Genomic DNA, 19,173 nt, shown 5'->3' with positions numbered 1-19,173 from the left:
AAGGCCTTGACATCACCCATTCTTGCGTTTCTTCCTGGACACTAAGGCCTACCTGTACTAAGTGCTCCCATTCAGCCTCTGTACTGTTCCTAGAGTTTTCACTAAGTGCATGGCGGCTGTCATTGCCTACCTTCGCATTCAAGGCATCTCTGTTTTTCCCTACTTGATGACTGACTTTTTACAACAAAAGAAAGGTCTACTCTGCTGTTCAACCTAAAGTTTACTCTCTCTTTCCTGGCAGATCTGGGGCTCAGTATCAATTGGAAGAAATCAGTTTTAACACCCCTAGCATGCCATCCAGTACATCAGGGTGATCTTGGATGCAGAGAAGAGACATGCATACTTTCCTGTAGAGCGCATCTAGGCCATCTCTTCCATGATGATTACTTTCCAGGCAGTTCCCTGACAATGGGCTCGATCCATCCAATGCCTGCTGGGCCTTATGGCCTCATGCACCATGACTGTGGTGAATGCATGCTTATGGATGCGGAGACTACAGCTCTGGCTGCTTTGTCTTTCGACCGAACCTAGACTATCGGAACAAATGGTTAGTCATTCCAGAGAATGTTTTGTGAGACCTACTCTGGTGGTCCCTACCTGATTCCCTTTCGTAAGTGGTCTCCTTTCAAGAACAGAACCCTATGAGATTGGTAACTACCAATACTACCATGCAGGGTTGTGGCTTCCTCCGGGTAAGGGCCCTTTGGAAATCCCAGCAACAGGAGCTCCATATTAATTTTTTTTAGAGCTCCTGGCAGTTTTCCTTTCTTTCAAGGCATCCCTACCCATTCTCCAAGGCCAGGTAGTTCAAGTTCAAATCAACAATACTACAGCTGTCGCCTACTTGAATCATCAGGGAAGTGCTGTATCTAGGCCTCTGAATAAACTTGCATTTCAGTTGTGGGAATGGTGCCTGAGATTTTACATCTTCCCTGTGGCTATACATATTAGGGGGGAAGATAACATCTTGGCTGACTCGCTTAGTTGGGACCTCTCCTTCTCTACCCTCCATGAATGGGAATTAAATGACTCTACTCTGTCAAATGTGTTTGACTCTTGAAGTGTCCCTACTATTGACTTATTTGCCACTGCACAAAATGCATAGTGTTCTCTGTTCTGTTCTAGGGCAGGCATCGGCCCAAACTCCCTAGGGGTTGCCTTCCACCAGCATGGAAGGACAGACTATTTTACCTCTTTTCCTCCTTTCTACTGATGTCCAGAGTGGTGGGAAAGATACTGTAAGTACGTACACAGTGCATCCTGGTCTGCCACTGGTGGCCCAGGCAACCCTGGTTCCCAGGTCTCCTTCAGCAATGCAAGAACTCTTACCTTCACCTTCCACTTCAACGGGACTGTCTTACAAGGGAAGGGAGTCTAATTCTACACCATTTTTCACCCGTTCCAAGCTTCGATCTGCCAAATACTCCTCTACCTCGCCTCTCTCAAGAGTTTGGGTCTCTCAAAGTCCTCCCTTAAGGTTCACCTCATTGCCATCTCTACTCGCCACCCGGGCTGGGACGGCAAGTCAGTTTTTGTTTACCTGGACTTGAAACGGATGCCCTAACCCTAAGGGCTACTCTAAGGACAAGGTGGTCCTGCTTCCGAATAATGCTTTCTGCCCTAAGATTGTGTCGAACTTTCATATCATCCAGGACATAGTACTCCCTATGTTTTTCTGTGATCTATCTTCATCTCTCAAGCGTTCTGTGCACACCCTAGATGTCCACAGGTGTCTCCTTTATTTCCTAGATCGGACAAAGGCGATCAGGTGTTCTGACAAACTGTTCATCTCCTATGGAGGGGTTACTAAAGGTCTCGCTATTTCTAGGCAAAGATTGTCCAATTGGCTGGTACAATTGATCTTCTTCTGTTATAAAATACACGGCATTTAGCTGCTTTCCAAAATCAGGACGCATTCCACTAGGTCCATGGCTACATTGGCTGTCCACATGTTGGGCATCAGCATGAAGACATTTGCAGGCTGCCACCTGGTCCTCAGATCTGCCCCTTGTCCATCACTATGCTGTGGACTTTCACTTTGCTTCAGAGGCTAATTTTGGTTGGGTGGTCTTAAGGAAAGTATTGCAACCGCTAGCACCCACCTCCTTTTTATGGAAGCTAGTCATTCACCCAGTTGTGAGGGACCATGGATCCCTACAGAGATAAACAGGTTGCTTACCAGTAATTTGTGGGGATCCATGGTCACTCACAACACCTGCCCAGCCATCCTCTCTGCTAGCTTAACATGAGATGTTTACTAACCTGTGCTGCTATGGATCATCTGCTGTCTTCTCTAACTCTGAATGTTGTCAGTCACTTCGCAGCAGCTAGTTCAGGACCTGAAGAGAGAGGCGCTCTACAGCCGGCTTTGTAGGCCAATATCACTATGCATAGAAGGGCTGGTGAGTGCCTAAACAGAGCTATAGATTCTTCTGTGGGCCTCCTGCGCAGGCCCAGAAGACCCAGTTGTGAGTGACCATGGATCCCCATAGAGTTCATAAGTTACAGGTAAGCAACCTGTTTTTACCCAATGTAGGGCACTTGTAAATTAAGGAACTAAAAGATGGTTCAGATTGTATATCTCTGGAATTACTCATAGACATTGACAACCTAACTGTGTAGTTCAAGGATGGTGGCCTATCTTTAGAGAACCTTTATGTAGACTATTTACAGGAAGCCTATCACTTCCTTGAGGCATTGTGGCAATTACAACAGTAGATAGATAACATGATATTTTTATTACATGTCTTGGCTTTTCCTTTGCATGTAACTAAGCATTATTATTAGGTTGTGCGTAAAGCATATAAGTGTCAGGACTATACGTGGATGAGGCTTTTAAGGCAACAAGTTTAAACATGGCAGCATTTCTTAGAGGAGCCAGCTTGGAAGCTAAAGGAAATTAATCTTTTAAGCTGCATTGCTTGGCGTGCACCCTAGTTGCATAATGGGCAAATAGTGTAAACTTTTATTGCAGTATAGGAATAATGTCTGTCCAGCTATTGGCAGCCCAAGCTAAAGGACTTGTGAAATCATGAATTGTAGGTCTGGATTGCAAAATAGATTACATGCCTAGAGAGCAATAAGTAAGAATGGAGACATGACAGTGTCTTATGATATGAGAGTTCTGGTTGAAGGGTGTGACACAGCTTAGGACAGAAGTCCTGCTATGTTCTAAAACTTGGTTCCTTTCCAGTTTTTTCTGTGTAGTAATGTGAAAAATGATCAGAGGGTATTAAACAGCTGTGTTAGACACCCATGTCGTTCTGCTTCCCTGGTGCTTCTTCAACAATATTCCTTTCTTCCTGATATGGAACCCAACTCGAGTCTTGCAAGTTGTACACATTATTGGATCAGCAAATCTAGCCTGATTTTAAATAATGTTACACTTCAGAAGCTTTAAGCTCTTGTAGTTTTAGTAAAGATCTTAAAACACTCCCCGCCCCCCGCCCCGATGAGAGTCTTGGCCCAAAAAAGAAGTGAAAAGGGAACTGACACCCACAAAGGAAGTGGTCGCTTTCCCTATCCATTATCATACATATTTCAGTATCCACATCCATCATGTGGATGGAAATCTGATACTTAATTTGGCAGTAATTCACCTTTGCTCCCTCCCTAATTTGCGTAATGCACATTAAAACTAAGGCTGCAATCCTGTGCTCATTAGCTTCAGAGTAAGTCCCACTGGGCATAGCTGCAAACAGTTTTCCCTGCATGTGGCACTGGGGGAGGAGGAATCTTCAGAAACTGGGTGCAGGGATATCTTGCTTCAATTGGTCCATTAAATGAGATAGTGGTAGTTTGATTATAATTTAATTAATCAGAATTTGTTTTTATATGCAATCACACTTGTTATGAAAATTGCTAGTGTTTATGTTCATATAGCTGTCTAATTCAGCTAACTAGTAGCATTATAGGTTGGTACAAACTTGAAAGTTGATGATGCATATAATTTTTCTAGCAATGGAATAGAAGAAACCTTGGAAGAATCTTCTCATGAGCCTGAGCCAGAGCTGGAATCTGAATCAAAAACTGAAGAACTGAAACCTGAAGTGGAAGAAAAGAACCTTGAAGACCTGGAAGAAAAGTCTCCATCTCCACCTCCTGTAGAAACGGTTTCTCTACCACAGGAACCACCAAAGGTTAGTTAAGTCAGGATGCTTTGTGTAACTAGATGAATCTGGCTAACACACCCTGGCTATGAGGAAACCTGGATAGCTCTAGTCACAGAACTGCTTGGGATACAGTTAGTGTTGGATATTCATTTAGTGTCCATGAACTTTGCTCATGGTGCCCTATATGTGCAAATGGACATTTAGTTGTAGTTTAGATTCCAAAGGTTAAGCGCTGTAAATGTGGTGGTGAGGCTACTAAATGCATAACAGTTGGGTGTTGGTATAGATTAACAGAGTTGTCATAAATGATCCCACACTCTTCTCTGACAATTTAAATTAAAACACACTTCTTAAAGACTAGTTCCCAGTAAGTAGGAAGCCATATCCCAAACAATAAATGGCTTATTAATGTATGGGTTGGGGGAGGCTGCCAGAGAAGTTGATTTAGGGTCTTAAAATGTGAGTACAGGTATGTTTGCTATTTAGCTGCTATTTACTGTATTTTCTCTGCTGTTTTTTCTCCAGGGTCTGGTGTAGATATTTATTTATTAAATGAATTGGTATGCCACCCCATAACTCCATATCTGGATGGCTTGCAACAACATAAAAAGTTAAAGCAAAAAATAAAAACCTTACAGCATTTTAAAACCACAATTAAATTAAAAGGCTTGGGTGAAAAGGTATGTTCCTGATCTCTTAGACAATGTTAAGAAATCAGGAATATGAGTGTGGGATCATGTGTCCTTTTCCTGCTGGACTTATCTGTGGTTTAAGCACTTCATTGGCACTTATTGGGATGTTAATCACAATGTTAACCACTGCTGGTGCCAATGAGGATTCCTTTCTGACTTGGATTTGGTATCTGTTTTTGAAGCTGATAAGCAAACCATGGCTATGGGATAACTTGATTAGCCCTAACCACAGTTGTTAGTAGTGCACATTTCACACACCTACACAGTTAAGACTGACAGGGAAGGGGGAAGGAGAATTCAATTCAGAGGGGTTAGGGGTTTGCACTGTTCCATAGTCTGTCCCTGATCTCTTCACCATGGTAAGAGACTGAAAACATTCAGTCTTTTTTAGCTCCATAACAGGATAAAAGCATGAAAAGTCCCAAGTTTCCATAATTATGCCATCCCTTTAGAAAATTGTGGTTTGGGAGCTATTTTGGAGAGCTAGCTGCCAAGATATGAGCTGAACATAGTGCTATTACTGCTCAAGATCATTGGAATAAATAGCCCCAACTGTAAAATATTGATGATCTGTTTTGTGCTGGCACCGTGTTGTGATCTGCTTTAATTCTGATGCTTTCTTGGAGTAGAACAAGAATGTTTTTATTGGTCTAGTTTTCCCTAAAGATGTCAGTGGTTTGCCATGATCAGTAGCCCAGGTTTGTTGCATTTCCTGCAGGCTTTCTCCTGGGCTTCAGTGACCAGTAAAAACCTGCCTCCTAGTGGTACTGTTGCTTCCTCTGGAATTCCACCCCATGTTAAAGCGCCAGTCTCACAGGTAATCAATCTGTGAACACCTTGGATTGTCTCCTTGTTTACATCTACAAACTGCTTCATTAACACAGCAACTTGTAATTGCTTCAGTTGTACCAATATGCTGCATAAATGTTCATGCACTCACATTTGTTAGATGTACATAAATGCAGGAGCGCAAATGTATTATCAACTGCATCCATTTTATTAGTAACTTAAAAGCAGCAATTGAGAAGGAGCAGTTTGTTTTGCAGTAGAGAATTATTCCTTCTGAAATAACATTACTGTTTGTTGAATTTATTTTAAAAGTGCAATTTATATATTAAAAAACACCCAGAACCCTGTACCAACTTATGACTGTTTGTAGAGTGGCTCAACTCTTGCCAGTACAATAGTCCTTTCTAGAATGTTTGTGGCAGAGGAATATGACCTGTCTGAAGGGTGCAATAACTTAGAAGCTATCTAAGGCATTCTAGGAACAATTTCTGAATGTAGTAACCTCCTGCTGCTTGTATTTGTTTCCTGTCCTATCACCAAGGTGTTGAGAATCTAATAGTTTCCAGGAGGTCATTCTCTTAAATTCTTAGATGAAAAGTTGACAGTTCTGTTGCTTGCTTAATTGTGCTTATGTGGCAGTTTGTATGTAAGTTTTGAAGGGCCACATCTTCACAGCGGGGGGCGGGTGGGGAGTAATTACAATAGCTTATGCTATTACTGCTGTTTATCTCCAGTGACAGTTCTTTCAGTGAAAGAACTGAAACTGAGTAGAGCACCTTTTCTACAGCCTCTTCAGGAAGATTAGTTGGTAATGTATTTCTAAATCTATTAAGGCATTGCTTTCTAAAGAAATGAAACTAGTTCAGAGCAACTTGTACAAATGAAGTTTACTAATGTTGTTAGCTTACCACCTCAAACATTCCTATAGTGAATAGGAAAGTGTTCTAAGATGAAAGGGGAAGGAGGCAAGCTAGTTTGGGGCAGGCCTGGAGCATGCTGGAAAGGCATGCTTGAGCTTCAAGCCAGCAGAAATGAAATTTTACCACTTGTTCCCTAGACAGGGGTGCCCAAGAAGGGGATACTTGAAGGGCTGCCAGTGAGTACTCAGCGCCTTCCTACCTCCCCATGCGGCTGCTGTGCTATTTGTTCCCCATCTGAGGATCAGCAGCTTGAAGCCAACACACATTCAGTGATGACCCTACAAAAGGGCAGGGAGGAAGATGAATTGCTCCTGATTGACTGGCTATTTGCTGAAGCTCAGCAGACCCCTCAGTCTGACTGACCAGTTTCAGGAAATTAGCACTGAGTACTCCCATTGAAATTAGTGGGACAAGTAAATGTGTGTGTGCACATACGTACGTACACACACACCCCAGTTATAAGATCGCCTATTCCAGACACAGGCTCACACCCACACTAAGTTACTCATAAGCAGCCTTATTGAAATTAATGGGACAAGTTTATTTATCCTATTCAGTGGGAGTACTCATGAGTAACTTAGTCTGGATGTAAGCCAGGAACTAGAGTAGCCTATCTCATAACTGCAATATTTACATACACACAGAATCTCTGTGAGATACCTGAGCTGGGTTTGCAACAGAAGGGGTACATTTGTTATTTTAAAAGTTTGGAAATTCCTGCCCTAGACAACTTTCTTCCTTTGCAGGAGGCAGGTTCCAGCTCTCATGAAGCACGCACATACACACAGGCCAGAGACAGAAGGCAAAGAGCAGCACAAGAAAACCAGAAAGGATAAGTGCTGTTTAGAACTCCTGCTTATGCCTTATCCTGGCAATATCCTAGGGACAATTCCCCTGGTCCTGCCAGGTAAAGCCAAGAAAAGTGTGCGTTCATTGCCACCCTTGAAGAACCTTTTCTCAGCACAGAGCACAACCACTCCTTTCTTCATTAGTTTGGGAGAATATTCTTGAGTGGATTATTCTCCCCCCATCCTACTCACTCTAGCAGGCAGAGCTTTGCTAACAAGCTTCTCTCTAGTCTCTTCTTGTGAAACCATTTCTTGCTTCAAAGCAATAGGGTTTCGTGAAGCTCCACCTCTTCCAGAGCATGAGGCTGGCCTTTTTGCTATTCTTCCTCTAACACCAATTAAGAGGGGAAGGGAGCTGGCAGAAGAAAAATATCTGCTTTGATAATAATCTCACCATCAACCAAAGGGAATAGGAATAGCCAGGAATAGCCATGTCAGTGTCTCCAGATGGGAGACACTCAGCCTAGTGGTGACCTGTATCTGCTTGGCAGAAGAAGGGGAAATGTTTCTCATACCAGGCAATCCACCTGCTGCAGGGTCGCTCTCTCTCTCTCTCTCTCTCTCTCTCTCTCTCTCTCTCTCTCTCTTTCTTTCTTTCTTTTGCTCTCTCTAGCAGTCAGCAGCAAGATTAACAGCAGAGAGGGAATTTCCAGTGATGCAACAATCCTGCTGTATAGGCATTTCACACACTGGCCCTTTTTTGATGGTATAAGTGAGAGGCATGAGGCTAGTGGAACAGCAGAAGCAAGGATGAGCATCTTCCTTGGGATTCTTTCCTTCCCTAACATAGAGATGAAACTGTTCTATCCAGAGTTCTCCCATTGGCTCCACGTGATTATGAGGGACTTCAGTAAATATATTAAGTAGAGCAGTTAGACTCATTAGGAAAAATCCCCAGGTAGGAATACTCTTTTCTCTTCTTCAGTCGTGATACATCAACCATCCCAAGGAGTGAGAGGGGGTGATTCTGGAGTTGTAATCGGAAATTCTTCAACCATTGTCAAAGATGTGGGGTGGAAAATTTTCAGGTAAAAATCTCCCATAATTTTTCTGGTGGAAAACTTTCCATTTCTAAAACTTAGTTGGCTGACATTCAGACTGTTGTTGTGCTGTAAAGTGAGGGAAGGGGTGACTTAACACCAAAATATGTTCCTGAAGGTCATATGACTCACTGTGGACTTCAGAAGAAAAGGAAGATTGGCAAAAATGGCCCCTTCCTTTGCCCAAGCAACAGTGCTGCTAGTAGCTTGGAACTCACACTGCTGCATGCGTACAATGCTAGTCCAGATATCAGTGATTGTTTCATGAAATGCATTAGTCACAATGAATGGATGCCAGTGCAATATTGGGCAAGTTCAGCAATTCCAAAGTTGTGATTTTTTTCAGGTGATTATACTTAGGAAGTATGTGAGAGGGTACATCCATTTTACTGATTTGATTTAAAGAAAAAGAAAAAATCTTTCCACATAAAGCTTTGAATCTGTTTCAGTATCGCAGTTAAGGCACATGGAGTGCCCTTATTAATTCTCCCCCTGCCCCAATCAAACATTTCAGTTCAGTTTTTTTGGTTACGTGGAAAACCTGAGATACAATGTTGAAAATTAATATGGTGGAGGGTTATTTAATACTGTATTAATAGGTCACATAACATGCTAAGTCAGATCATAATCTATTTAGGGCACCATGAAAATTTGCATAGTGTGTTTTAAAGAGATGCAGATTTTATGCAAATAAGGGGGAATAATTGCATGGGAATTTTCCAGTTGCCATCACTTCCATATGAATGATCTTGGAGTTGAGACCACTCTATAATCCAGTAGATATTGAATAGCAATTGAGGTTGAAATAATTCCCACAGAAGCGGTTTTTGCTTTAAACTTGAGAATATGCATTGTATTTCAATATATCAAAAATAAAGTCTATCAATGTGGGGCTTTTTAAAAACATAGGTATCACTGTTAGTCTAATAGATATAAGCAAATTGACCCAAACCTAGAACTAATTATCACAGAAAGTATTTCAGCTTTTTAAGCTACAGGACATTCCAAAATTTAGAAAACAAAAAATATACAATTCTGTATACATGCAAAAACAAATTATGGGTTTTATTGTAAAACTTGTTTGTTAATGCAAAAACACTAGCTGAGACAATAAATTTTAACAATTTGTGACTTTTTAATTTTTTTTTAAACTAAAATGTGATTGCTGGTTAAGAATGTGAATGTTGGAATGACTACTGTTGCAATGAATATCTATATATTGCTTTTCAACAAAAGTTCCCAAATCAATTTAGACATAAATAAAATGATACTTGACTCCAAAGGGCTCACAATCTTTAAAAAAAAAAAAAAACCCAAGAAAACCACCATTTCCTCAGCTCTTTAACTGTACACGTTCAAACACATCTTGTAATTTGGCCCTTTCCAATACTGGATGGTACTCCTTTTCTGGGTACCCTGGATTCAGAAAGAAGAAAGGTAGTACCCTGGATGCAGAAAGAAGAAAGGTAGTATGAATTCTTGGGCTCTTGCACAGCTCCCTTGGGGCCTAGATAGCCCAATGGATATAAACAAAATTTGACCCAATTTGAAGCAATTCCCACAGAAGGTATTTCAGCTCTTTCTGATTCAAGACATTCCAAAGTATGAGAAACCAAAAATAAACAGTTATAGTCACAAGCAAAAACAAACAGGGATCTTATTCTGAAACTTTTGTGAAGGCGCAAACACTGGCTGAGACACCAGTTTATACATTTTAACAATGTGTGGCTTAAAAAAAACCTGAAACATGATTGCTAGTTAAGAATGTAGATGTTTGAATGACTTGCTAAGTCCATGGTATAGCTGGTTAATATAATACCTCTTCCTCATTTTTTGTCCTCTGCCGTGCCTGCATTCGTACAATCCTTCCTGCAACAGTTGTGCTGCAAACAGCAGAGCACAGCATTGCCTGCATTTGCAACTTCTAGTGCATGGCTCAGTGTTAAGTTACTTTGCAGGTGCTGTAGCTCAGGTCCGGTAACATGTTCAGGGCCAGACCAAGGCTGGTGGTTGCAGGATGCAAATTCTATTCTCTGAATTAACACCATACACACAAACACAAGAACTTCACAGTGATTGGCTCATGAACAGAAAAAAAATCTGCTGATTCAAAAAGATGAGCTCAAGGGTGTAGCACATCTGAGCTGGACAAGTGTTGAAATGTTACTGATTCACAAAACTATGCACTAGTTGCATCACACTTTGTCCAAGCCTGTGCGAAAATGATAATCTGGCATGCTTCGCCTGCCTCATTGCACGTATGCTGCACATTCCGCAACCCCACCCCAAGCTGTAGTGGAATGCATTGCAATGTGCCCTCCAACATACAGAAGCATGTTCATGAGCTGATCACTGTTGACTGCAAAGTTCTTGTGTATGGTGTTAATCCTGAGAATGAATTTGCTGTGGTGCAAGCTGTGGTGAAAGGAATGACTTTGACACTGCTGCTTTGCTTCCAACAGAAAATGCACTGCACTATCTCCATCATGTCAATTTCCAGTGCGTTGTTTGGAACATTCAGGGCATGAATGTTCCTGAGCTGGCATACTCTGGCTGGAAAAGTGTGAATGGAGAATTGCATCCTGCAGCCACCAAATTTGGTCTGGCCCTGAACGTGTTACTGGACCTGATCTGCAACACCTGCAAAGTAACTGATACTGAGCCATGCACTAGAAGTTGCAAATACAACGGATTGATTTGTTGAATCCTGGAAGTGTGGCGCTTTAAATTAAAGCATGTAAAACTACTATGTGAGCAACTGTGCCCCAAGGATCCATCGAGCAAAATACAATGATAGCGTGTTCAACTACTTAAATAAAATATTTTCATAGCTGCCTAGTTTCTTAGCCGTATGTTATTTTTTCACCCCTTCTAAAAAATTATTTTCTCTTGCACTATAGATGCATAGAAAATTGCTGGGAAGGACAGTCCAGTTCAGGAATCTTCATTATGATCCAACAGTAGATCTATTTCTGCTTTATGTTGCCATAGTGCTATGACTTTACATCCTTTAAAAAGAAACAAACCCTAGGCGTGTGTGTGTGTTCCAGGACTTTTTCTGGCTAGAGGCTATCACTGGACACTTGTGCTGTTTTGGCTGTCAGTGGGAGTCTGTGGTCCAAGGGACTCTCAGCTTTCCGGATGCAGTGTCCATGCCATGGCAGGGAATGAGGGTTCTCTACAGTCATTAATGTATAATGATGAATAACATTGTGTTTGATACAAAACCAAAGGGATGCATTCTCTGCTGCTATGGGTCCAAGGGCGTCTGACTGATGGGTTATCTTGACCCACATGACTCCAAGAGGCAGGACTTTGTCATTAGCAAAGCTTTAAGTTCAGGAGGAGCAGGCCCCTCCTCAGTTCTTTGTCCTGCAAAGACTCCTAGGCAGCTCCTCAGTGCTGCTATTTTCTCTTTCGTTTTGCCTTGCTCCTGCTTGTTGTTTTACTCCCTCCCCTTTTTCTCCTGGGCCCCAGTGGATGGCAAGACCCCCCACCCCACCCAGAGTACTACACATATGCGTTCTGAGGGGGTCTTCTTTTCCTGGCCATTTGCCTCCGCCGCCCGCAACCCCTCTTAAGAGCCTGCAGTCGCGGGCGGGCTGTGCGAGATCCGCAGCACTTCCTGAGCTGGTAAACTCCGCCGATCAGCTGTTTGGTGGCGTTCCGGTTCCCTCTAGTGGTCAGCTGCTGAGCGGGGAAGCGGGCCGGGCAGAGCTCTCGCCTCCACGTTCCCCGCCTTTCTCCTGCCACTCTCAGAAGCTCCAGGGCAGCCCACTTCAGCAACGTGGCCCCTGGAGCCTCCCAGATTCTCCTCTAAACGCGGGCCTGCTGAAAATGGCATCCACGGCTCTGCGACCAACAAAGAAGGCCTCGGCTAGGCCAGCAGCGACAGGGGAGGACATGGCCATGCATACTGCGCTACCCAGGGCACAGCCACAGCAATGGGTGGTCACCAGGAGCACCGCTTCAGCCCAGCAGGAGGTGGTGAGCGCGGCCCATGCAGGGCCTAGTCAATCCTCTGTCCCTTTATCAGGGGACCCCTCGGGGTCATCTAGTCCAGCCCCACCTAGTCCTTCTGCCAGAACTGTAACACAGCTGCCATCTGATATGCCTACCTCCTGGGGGTTGTGGATAGAGAACCTTCTCTCTACTGCTTTTGAAAAATATGATGCCTTGCAATCAAAAAGGCGGAAGCGCTCTAGGCAGTCCTCCTGGGCCACCTCCAGCGCTGAATCATCACTTTCTGAAACTCCTGCCCCTAAGAAGGCAAGAAAAAACATACTAAAAAATCCAAAATGTCCAGGTCCGGGTCCAGGCAGCGGGAAACCATTGCCCACTCCTCTGAGGGCTCTGATCAAGGGTCCCCTCTCCCTGGGCTCACTTCCCTCAAAGATACAGTGAACTTGGCTAGCGAGACTGCCCAGGGCGTGGTTCTAAGACGGGGTGGGGAACCTTGGCCCTCCAGCTGTTTTTTAACTACAACTCCCAGCATCCCCAGCCACAATTATTGTGGCTGGGGATGCTAGGAGTTGTAGATCAACGACAGCTGGAGGGCCAAGGTTCCCCACCCCTGCTCTAAGACAAACTCCTGGTTCTCCTGGGGACCCCATCCATCCAGCGGATCCTTTAGGCCAGGAGAACGCAGACCATCCTAGATCTGAGGGCAAATGGTCTGACTCCCTTGAACCAGATTCACCCGAGGCGACCCTCAGGCTTCTTCAGGTCCCAGATTTGGTCCCCCTGATGTCCAAAACTGTAATAGCCCTGGGGCTGCCCCCCTCCCTCCGCTTCTCAGGAGGCCCAGCCTGCCAGTAAAAGTGCTTTAGTTTTTCTCGGCTCCAAACAGTCTGCTATGTTCCTCCTACTGCCTAAGCAGTTTGTGGAAGCAGCCAAGGCCGAATGGTCGCTTTCCACCCCCTTTAAAATGGCTACCGCCGTGGCTAACAAATTTTACACCTTCCAGCAAGAGGGTAGTGAAATATTCAAATACGCCTCCCACAGATGCCCCCATCATCCGATTGATTTCTGGTTCAGTGCTGTCCAGAGACGGTGAGTCCGCCCTCAAGGACCTGGCAGACAAGTGCATGGAGGGTCCCTAAAGCGCATTCACGATTCTTCAGCCTTATCCATGAGGGCCTCGGCAGCAGCCTCTAGGGTAGCACGGGCTCCCCTTATCTGGCTGGATGATTTGATACAAGATCCTCCCTCTGACCCAATTCGACTGCACCAGACTCTCCTAAAACTACACAAGGTGCAAGCATTCATGGCAGATGCCACCCTTGACGGGCTGCGTTTTGCCTCTAAGGCAGCTACTGCCTCTGTGGTAGGCAGGCGCCACTTATGGCTAAAATACTGGCAAGTAGATGCCACGTCTAAGACCAATTTGGCTTCTGTTCCATATGATGACCAAAAATTGTTTGGGGATGTGCCTCTCAGCAAGGTCCTTATTGAATCTAAGGACAAGAAGAGGGCTATGCCTTCTGCCACTAAAAAACAGGACCATCCCCAGGGCAGGCAGTACTTTCAGCCTTTTCGCTCCTTTTGATCCTCCTTCACTGGCAGGGACAGGGGGTCTAGGGCTCATCGCCCCCACTGGGGTAGAGCCAGAACACTTAGACAGCAGTTTGGGAACAGGTCCTCCTTCTCATTCCAATCCAAACAGCCTAAACGGCAGGCATGGCGAGACGGGAGAGGTGCCCCTAGGTGGTCACCTCTCCTCTCACTGGCACACTTGGGAGGCCACCACTTCAGACCTGTGGGTACGTAAGGGAGGGCTACTCCGTTAGGGATGGCTACTCCATTGAACTGTCCAGCCAACCCCCCCACAGGTTCCTCCCTTGTCCAAGCAAAAACAAAAGCGTCAGGGCCTTCTGGAGGCAAATTCACCATCTTCAGGTCATAGGCCCCATAGAACCAGTGCCCGACCATCAGCAAGGCCTGGGCGTCTACTCGATCATCTTTACAGTGCCCAAGAAAGACGGGTCATTGCATGCTGTTCTGGACCTAAAGCATGTCAACCACTTCATCTGCAAGCGCACCTTCCGCATGGAGTCCTTGAGATCCATCGCAGAGGCCCTGCATCACCTAGATCTACTCATGTCCATAGACCTCAAGGAGGCCTATTTGCACGTGCCCATTCACCGGGACAGTCGCCATCTCCTCCACTTTCTGTATGTGGGAGTACACTACAAGTACAAAGCTCTTCCCTTTGGCCTCTCATCAGCCCTGCACATCTTCACAAAGGTCCTGGCCCCCGTGATAGCGCACCTCAGACTTTAGGGCGTGAGGATTTTTTGGTATCTGGATGACCTTCTTCTTCAGTCAGTCACGCCAGTCTGCCCAACTGGACCTGCAGACCACCATCCAAACACTCAACGCTCATGGGTTCATCATAAACGAGACAAAGAGCCAACTGCTACCATCGCACTAGATTCTCCACCTAGGAGTCCTGATAGACACCCAGCTGGACAAACTCTTCCTGCCTCAGGACCGAAGACATACCCTGGAATCAGAGGTATGCTAGGTCCTGAAATCCAACTGCACTCCCATCATGGCTCTGTCCAGACTCCTAGGCCTGATGGTAGCTAGCTTACAGTCCATACCTTCGGGACGTTTCCACCTGAGGCCCCTGCAGTGGTTCCTCCTCCCATTTCATGCAGACATAGCTGTCAAGTCCAGCAGGCGGGTGAGTCTGCCCCAGGAGGTTCAGCACTCCCTACACTGGTGGATCACTGCTCCACACCTATCGGTGGGAAAGGAGTTCCAAGATCCCCCCAGGATCATCGTGACTACAGATGCCAACCGAAGAGGATGGGGAGCTCACTGTCAGGAACTCTCTGTACAGGGAAAATGGTCAGCAGAAGAACGCCAACACAGCATAAACTGGCTAGAACTCAGAGCCATTTGCCTAGCCCTACAGGAGTTCGAGCTCTCTCTGCATCACCGCCACGTACTGATCCGCACGGACCCTACCACGTGAAGGCCCATGTGAATTGACAAGGGGGCACCAGGTCCTGGTCCCTCCAGGCGGAGACAACATTACTGTTGCACTGGGCAGAACTCCACATAACATCCTTGATGGCACATCACATGCAGGGGAATCTGAATACTATAGTGGACTGGCTGAGCCGCTCGGATCTCCTCCCAGGGGAATGGCGCCTGCGTCCAAAGATATTTCACCTCATCACAGAACACTTCGGACTTCCCCTAGTGGACCTATTCGCAACACCAGCCAACACCCATCTACCCTGCTTCTTCACGAGGTTTCCCTGCCAGCAGGCGGAAGCGGTGGACGCTCTCTCGGCTCCATGGCCGCGGGGCCTCTATGCCTTCCTTCCCACCCCCTTCTAGCGAGGGTCCTTTGCAGAGTCAAACTCCTTTGATCCCAGATCATCCTGGTGGCCCCGTACTGGCCACGGAGGCCATGGTTCACAGAGCTTCTCAACCTCACCTCCAAACCCCACCTGCTACTGCTACTGCTACTGCCCGTTACGCCAGACCTTCTGCAACAGGGGCCGGTTTCCCATCCAGATCCAGGCTAGTTAAAGCTAGCCGCCTGGAAACTGAATGGTGCCTCCTGAAGCACCATGGATACTCGGCATCAGTCCTAAACACTATGCTAGCTTCCGGACGTTCGTCCACCAACTGGATATATCAATCCATGTGGAGAGCCTTCCTACACTGGTCAGACTGCCACGGGGTCCTGAGAGGGTCCGCCTCTGTCCCTCACCTTCTGCAGTTCCTGCAAGATGGCCTGGACAAGGGTCTATCCGCAAACACCCTGAAACGGCAAGCTTCTTCCCTCGTGGGTCTAATATCGGGTACTTCTAAAAGTGCTGGCCATTGCCATCCGCACCTGAGACGTTTTCTGCAGGGCGCTACACTCCTTTCTCCTCCGGTGGTTCATCATTTTCCCACCTGGGATCTGCATGCTGTTCTCAAGGCCCTCCAGGGCCCCCCCCCCTTCGAATCATTGTCTGCTATTTCCTTATGCATACTCTCACTCAAGCTCGCGTTCCTAGTAGCCATCACCTCTGCATGCAGAGTTTCTGAGCTCAGGGCTCTTTCGGTTCACAAAAGCCTCTGCATTTTTTCCAAGGACTCTGTGAGGTTAATCCCAGACCCCTTTTTTCGCCCGAAGGTAGCATCTCCTTTTCACATGTCTCAAGACATAGTGCTTCCTTCCTTTTGCCCTCACCCAGTTGACCCGACTGAAAAGGCGTGGCATAAACTTGATGTCCGCAGGTGCTTAAAAACCTACATAAGGCGGACCAAACAGATTCGGACCTCTGAGGCCCTATTCATGTTCTTTCTGCCACGATCTATGGGCCAGCCAGTAACACCTGCCACCCTAGCTATGTGGCTCAAGGCGTGCATTTCTCTGGCATACGAGTCCCAAGGCCGTAGGGCACCCACCAAGGTTTTGGCCCATTCTACGAGGTCAGCAGCCACCTCAGCAGCCTTCTCCACAAACGCCCACATTCAGGATATCTGCCGAGCACTGACCTGGCGGGCCCCCTCTACCTTTACCAGACATTATAAACTAGATATCTATGGATCTGCCCAGGCAGTGTTTGGGAGGCGTGTCCTCCAGCAGGTGCTCCCTGCATGGTAGTCGCTGGTATCCTCTCTATTGGGACTGGAGCTTTGGTATGTCCCATCAGTCAGACACCCTTGGACCCATAGCACCTTGGACCCACCTTGGACCCATAGCAGCAGAGAACGGAGCATTGGTTACTCACTGTGAAGGCTCCTTCTTGCTGCGGGGTCCAAGGGCATCTCGACCCTCCCTTGTGCCAGTTCCTACCGTCCAGGTCTCAGGTTGTTGTATTCTGCTATGTGTTTGCCATAAGTTGGCCTATTTGGTATTTTTTCTGTTGGGATGTGTTTAACTAGTTTTTCACCTAGTTTAACAGACGTGCCTTCACATCGTTGTTCCTGTCGCTTCTGGTACTAAAAGAACTGGGGAGGGACCTGCTCCTCCCGAACTTAAAGCTTTGCTAATTACATAGTCCTGCCTCTTGGAGTCATGTGGGTCAAAATAACCCATCAGTCAAACGCCCTTGGACTCTGCAGCAAGAAGGAGCCTTCACGATGAGTAACCAATGCTCCGTTTCAGTTGATGACTGATAAGAGAAGTGGTTACCTTTGTGCACAAAAGTGTGTTTGGCATGTTTTTGAAGTATTTCAAACTGGCCAGGCATCTTCCTCTTGAATGTGCTGTTTTCAGATTGTAAGCATTCTGCAGATAAAAAACTTGGGTGTTTGGCTTATATTAGTATTTGAAACTGCCTTCCTTGACAGCACACTAAGTAAACATCTGGAATTCAAAGGATCCTGCAGATGGACCCAGTTTAAAACAAGAAGCCAAGGCAAATTCAGGATTTCTTTCTCTGTGGCATTAGACACAATAGCACCTTAATGACCAACACATGTATTGTAGCATAGGCTTTCATGGATAATAATCACCCATGGGTGAGAATAAAAGGGAGTGAGTTCACATCTTTCTATACATTTCTTTAAATACTGAGACTTCACATATTTCATGCTCTATATATTGTTGTTTCTAGCAGTAACTCAGCATCTTAAGAACTTGATCCTTTTAGATATATTCAGAAAGCCAGCTCCTGGTAATATTTAGTTAGCAGTTGTGAGCAACTACTGTTAACACAGAGTGGTTCTGTTCTTTGCATATTGTATTTTCTGCTGATATTCTACTGTGCTGTGGAATCAGCGCTCCCAGGCATGTGTCCACAGGTGTTTAAGGATGTGCAAAGTATAGAGCTGCAGTTTTGTTAATCTGTTTTTTTATATTGCACTTCTGCATTGCTCTTCCATCCAAGGAAGTGATCAGTTGCACATCCACTTGGCTGCAGCGATGCTGCTGCAGCACTAGGTGCTTGCAGACCATTCAGTGGGCCCAAACAGAGTTGCTCTTCTGGCTTGCTTCTGAAGTTCAAAGTAGCGGTCTTCAATCTTGGTTCTGTTAAGCCTCCAGAGATCATCATTTCTAGAATCCATATAACAAAAGGTGATTTTGCTTGATCATCTGAATTATTGAAGTACTTACAGTTCAATCATTTGCATATTTATGTGGGGAGTGAAAGAGGTTTTTTCTTAAGGAGAGCATATTTACTTTAAAAATATACACAGGATTTAGTCTGCTGCTGCCCACTAAGTGCCAAACTGTGCTCATATTGCTGTGAAAAGTTTAAAAGAAAGGTCAATTGGTTTTGGAGAAAGAGGAGGAAAGTCTGGTCAGGGGATAGGGATTTGGGTCCTGCATAGCCCTGAATCCTTTCTTCAGATCCTTCCCAAAGAATTATGCATTTTAAAATAAACAATTATCTTGGATTGGCACCCAAATAAACTTACACAAATATGCTAAATTAGTTTATGCTAAGTTTATGTGAGGAAACTAGCCCAGTTTTATAGCAGTCATATTGCTAGAAATATGCTGGGAAAGTAGGTTGCCACTTGATTTTCTACTTTGGGCACCTCCATGTCTTGGATTGTCCTTGTGTACAAATATGTGAGATGCTTTTTGTTTGTGTGAAGGGTAGATATTGAGCAAACTTGTAGGAAGACCCTACTAGTATTTTTAAAAAATAAAAAAACCCTGATGTGTAACTTTCATAGAGTTCCCCAAAAACCATCATACAGAGATGATGGGTATTAAGTCAATTAATGTCAAACTCTTTGCTGATATGGCCACTTCGACAAATGAGTTAGTAGGATTACTAGTTAAACATGTGACTGTCGTGAAGTAT

At 45.2% G+C, this 19,173-nt stretch overlaps 2 protein-coding genes across 6 annotated transcripts in view; both read left to right on the top strand.

The window, feature by feature from the left end:
- Positions 1 to 19,173, top strand: part of G3BP2 (G3BP stress granule assembly factor 2) — a 68,588-nt gene that overhangs the window by 39,044 nt on the left and 10,371 nt on the right. For 4 of the 5 annotated variants that reach the window (XM_053259622.1, XM_053259621.1, XM_053259623.1 and 1 more), the window contains exons 7-8: positions 3,959 to 4,139; positions 5,523 to 5,621. In XM_053259622.1, the coding sequence (XP_053115597.1) occupies positions 3,959 to 4,139; positions 5,523 to 5,621 (280 nt within the window). The remainder of the gene's footprint in view (positions 1 to 3,958; positions 4,140 to 5,522; positions 5,622 to 19,173) is intronic. The other variant, XM_053259624.1, reaches the window with a different exon arrangement.
- LOC128329109 (uncharacterized) lies at positions 11,870 to 17,705 on the top strand. The gene is made up of 2 exons (XM_053259626.1): positions 11,870 to 12,834; positions 12,964 to 17,705. Exon 2 carries the CDS (start codon positions 15,729 to 15,731, stop codon positions 17,016 to 17,018), a length of 1,290 nt encoding a protein of 429 aa, XP_053115601.1. The 5' UTR covers positions 11,870 to 12,834; positions 12,964 to 15,728; the 3' UTR covers positions 17,019 to 17,705.

Source organism: Hemicordylus capensis, chromosome 6, assembly GCF_027244095.1.
Source record: "Hemicordylus capensis ecotype Gifberg chromosome 6, rHemCap1.1.pri, whole genome shotgun sequence".
NCBI lineage: Eukaryota > Metazoa > Chordata > Lepidosauria > Squamata > Cordylidae > Hemicordylus > Hemicordylus capensis.
Note: the sequence above shows the minus strand (reverse complement) of the source record. Positions and strands in the feature narration are given on the sequence as shown.

What these genes read in the sequence shown, in the direction of transcription:
- LOC128329109 (XM_053259626.1), top strand. Translation starts at nt 15,729, where the DNA reads ATGCCTTCCTTCCCACCCCCTTCTAGCGAGGGTCCTTTGCAGAGTCAA.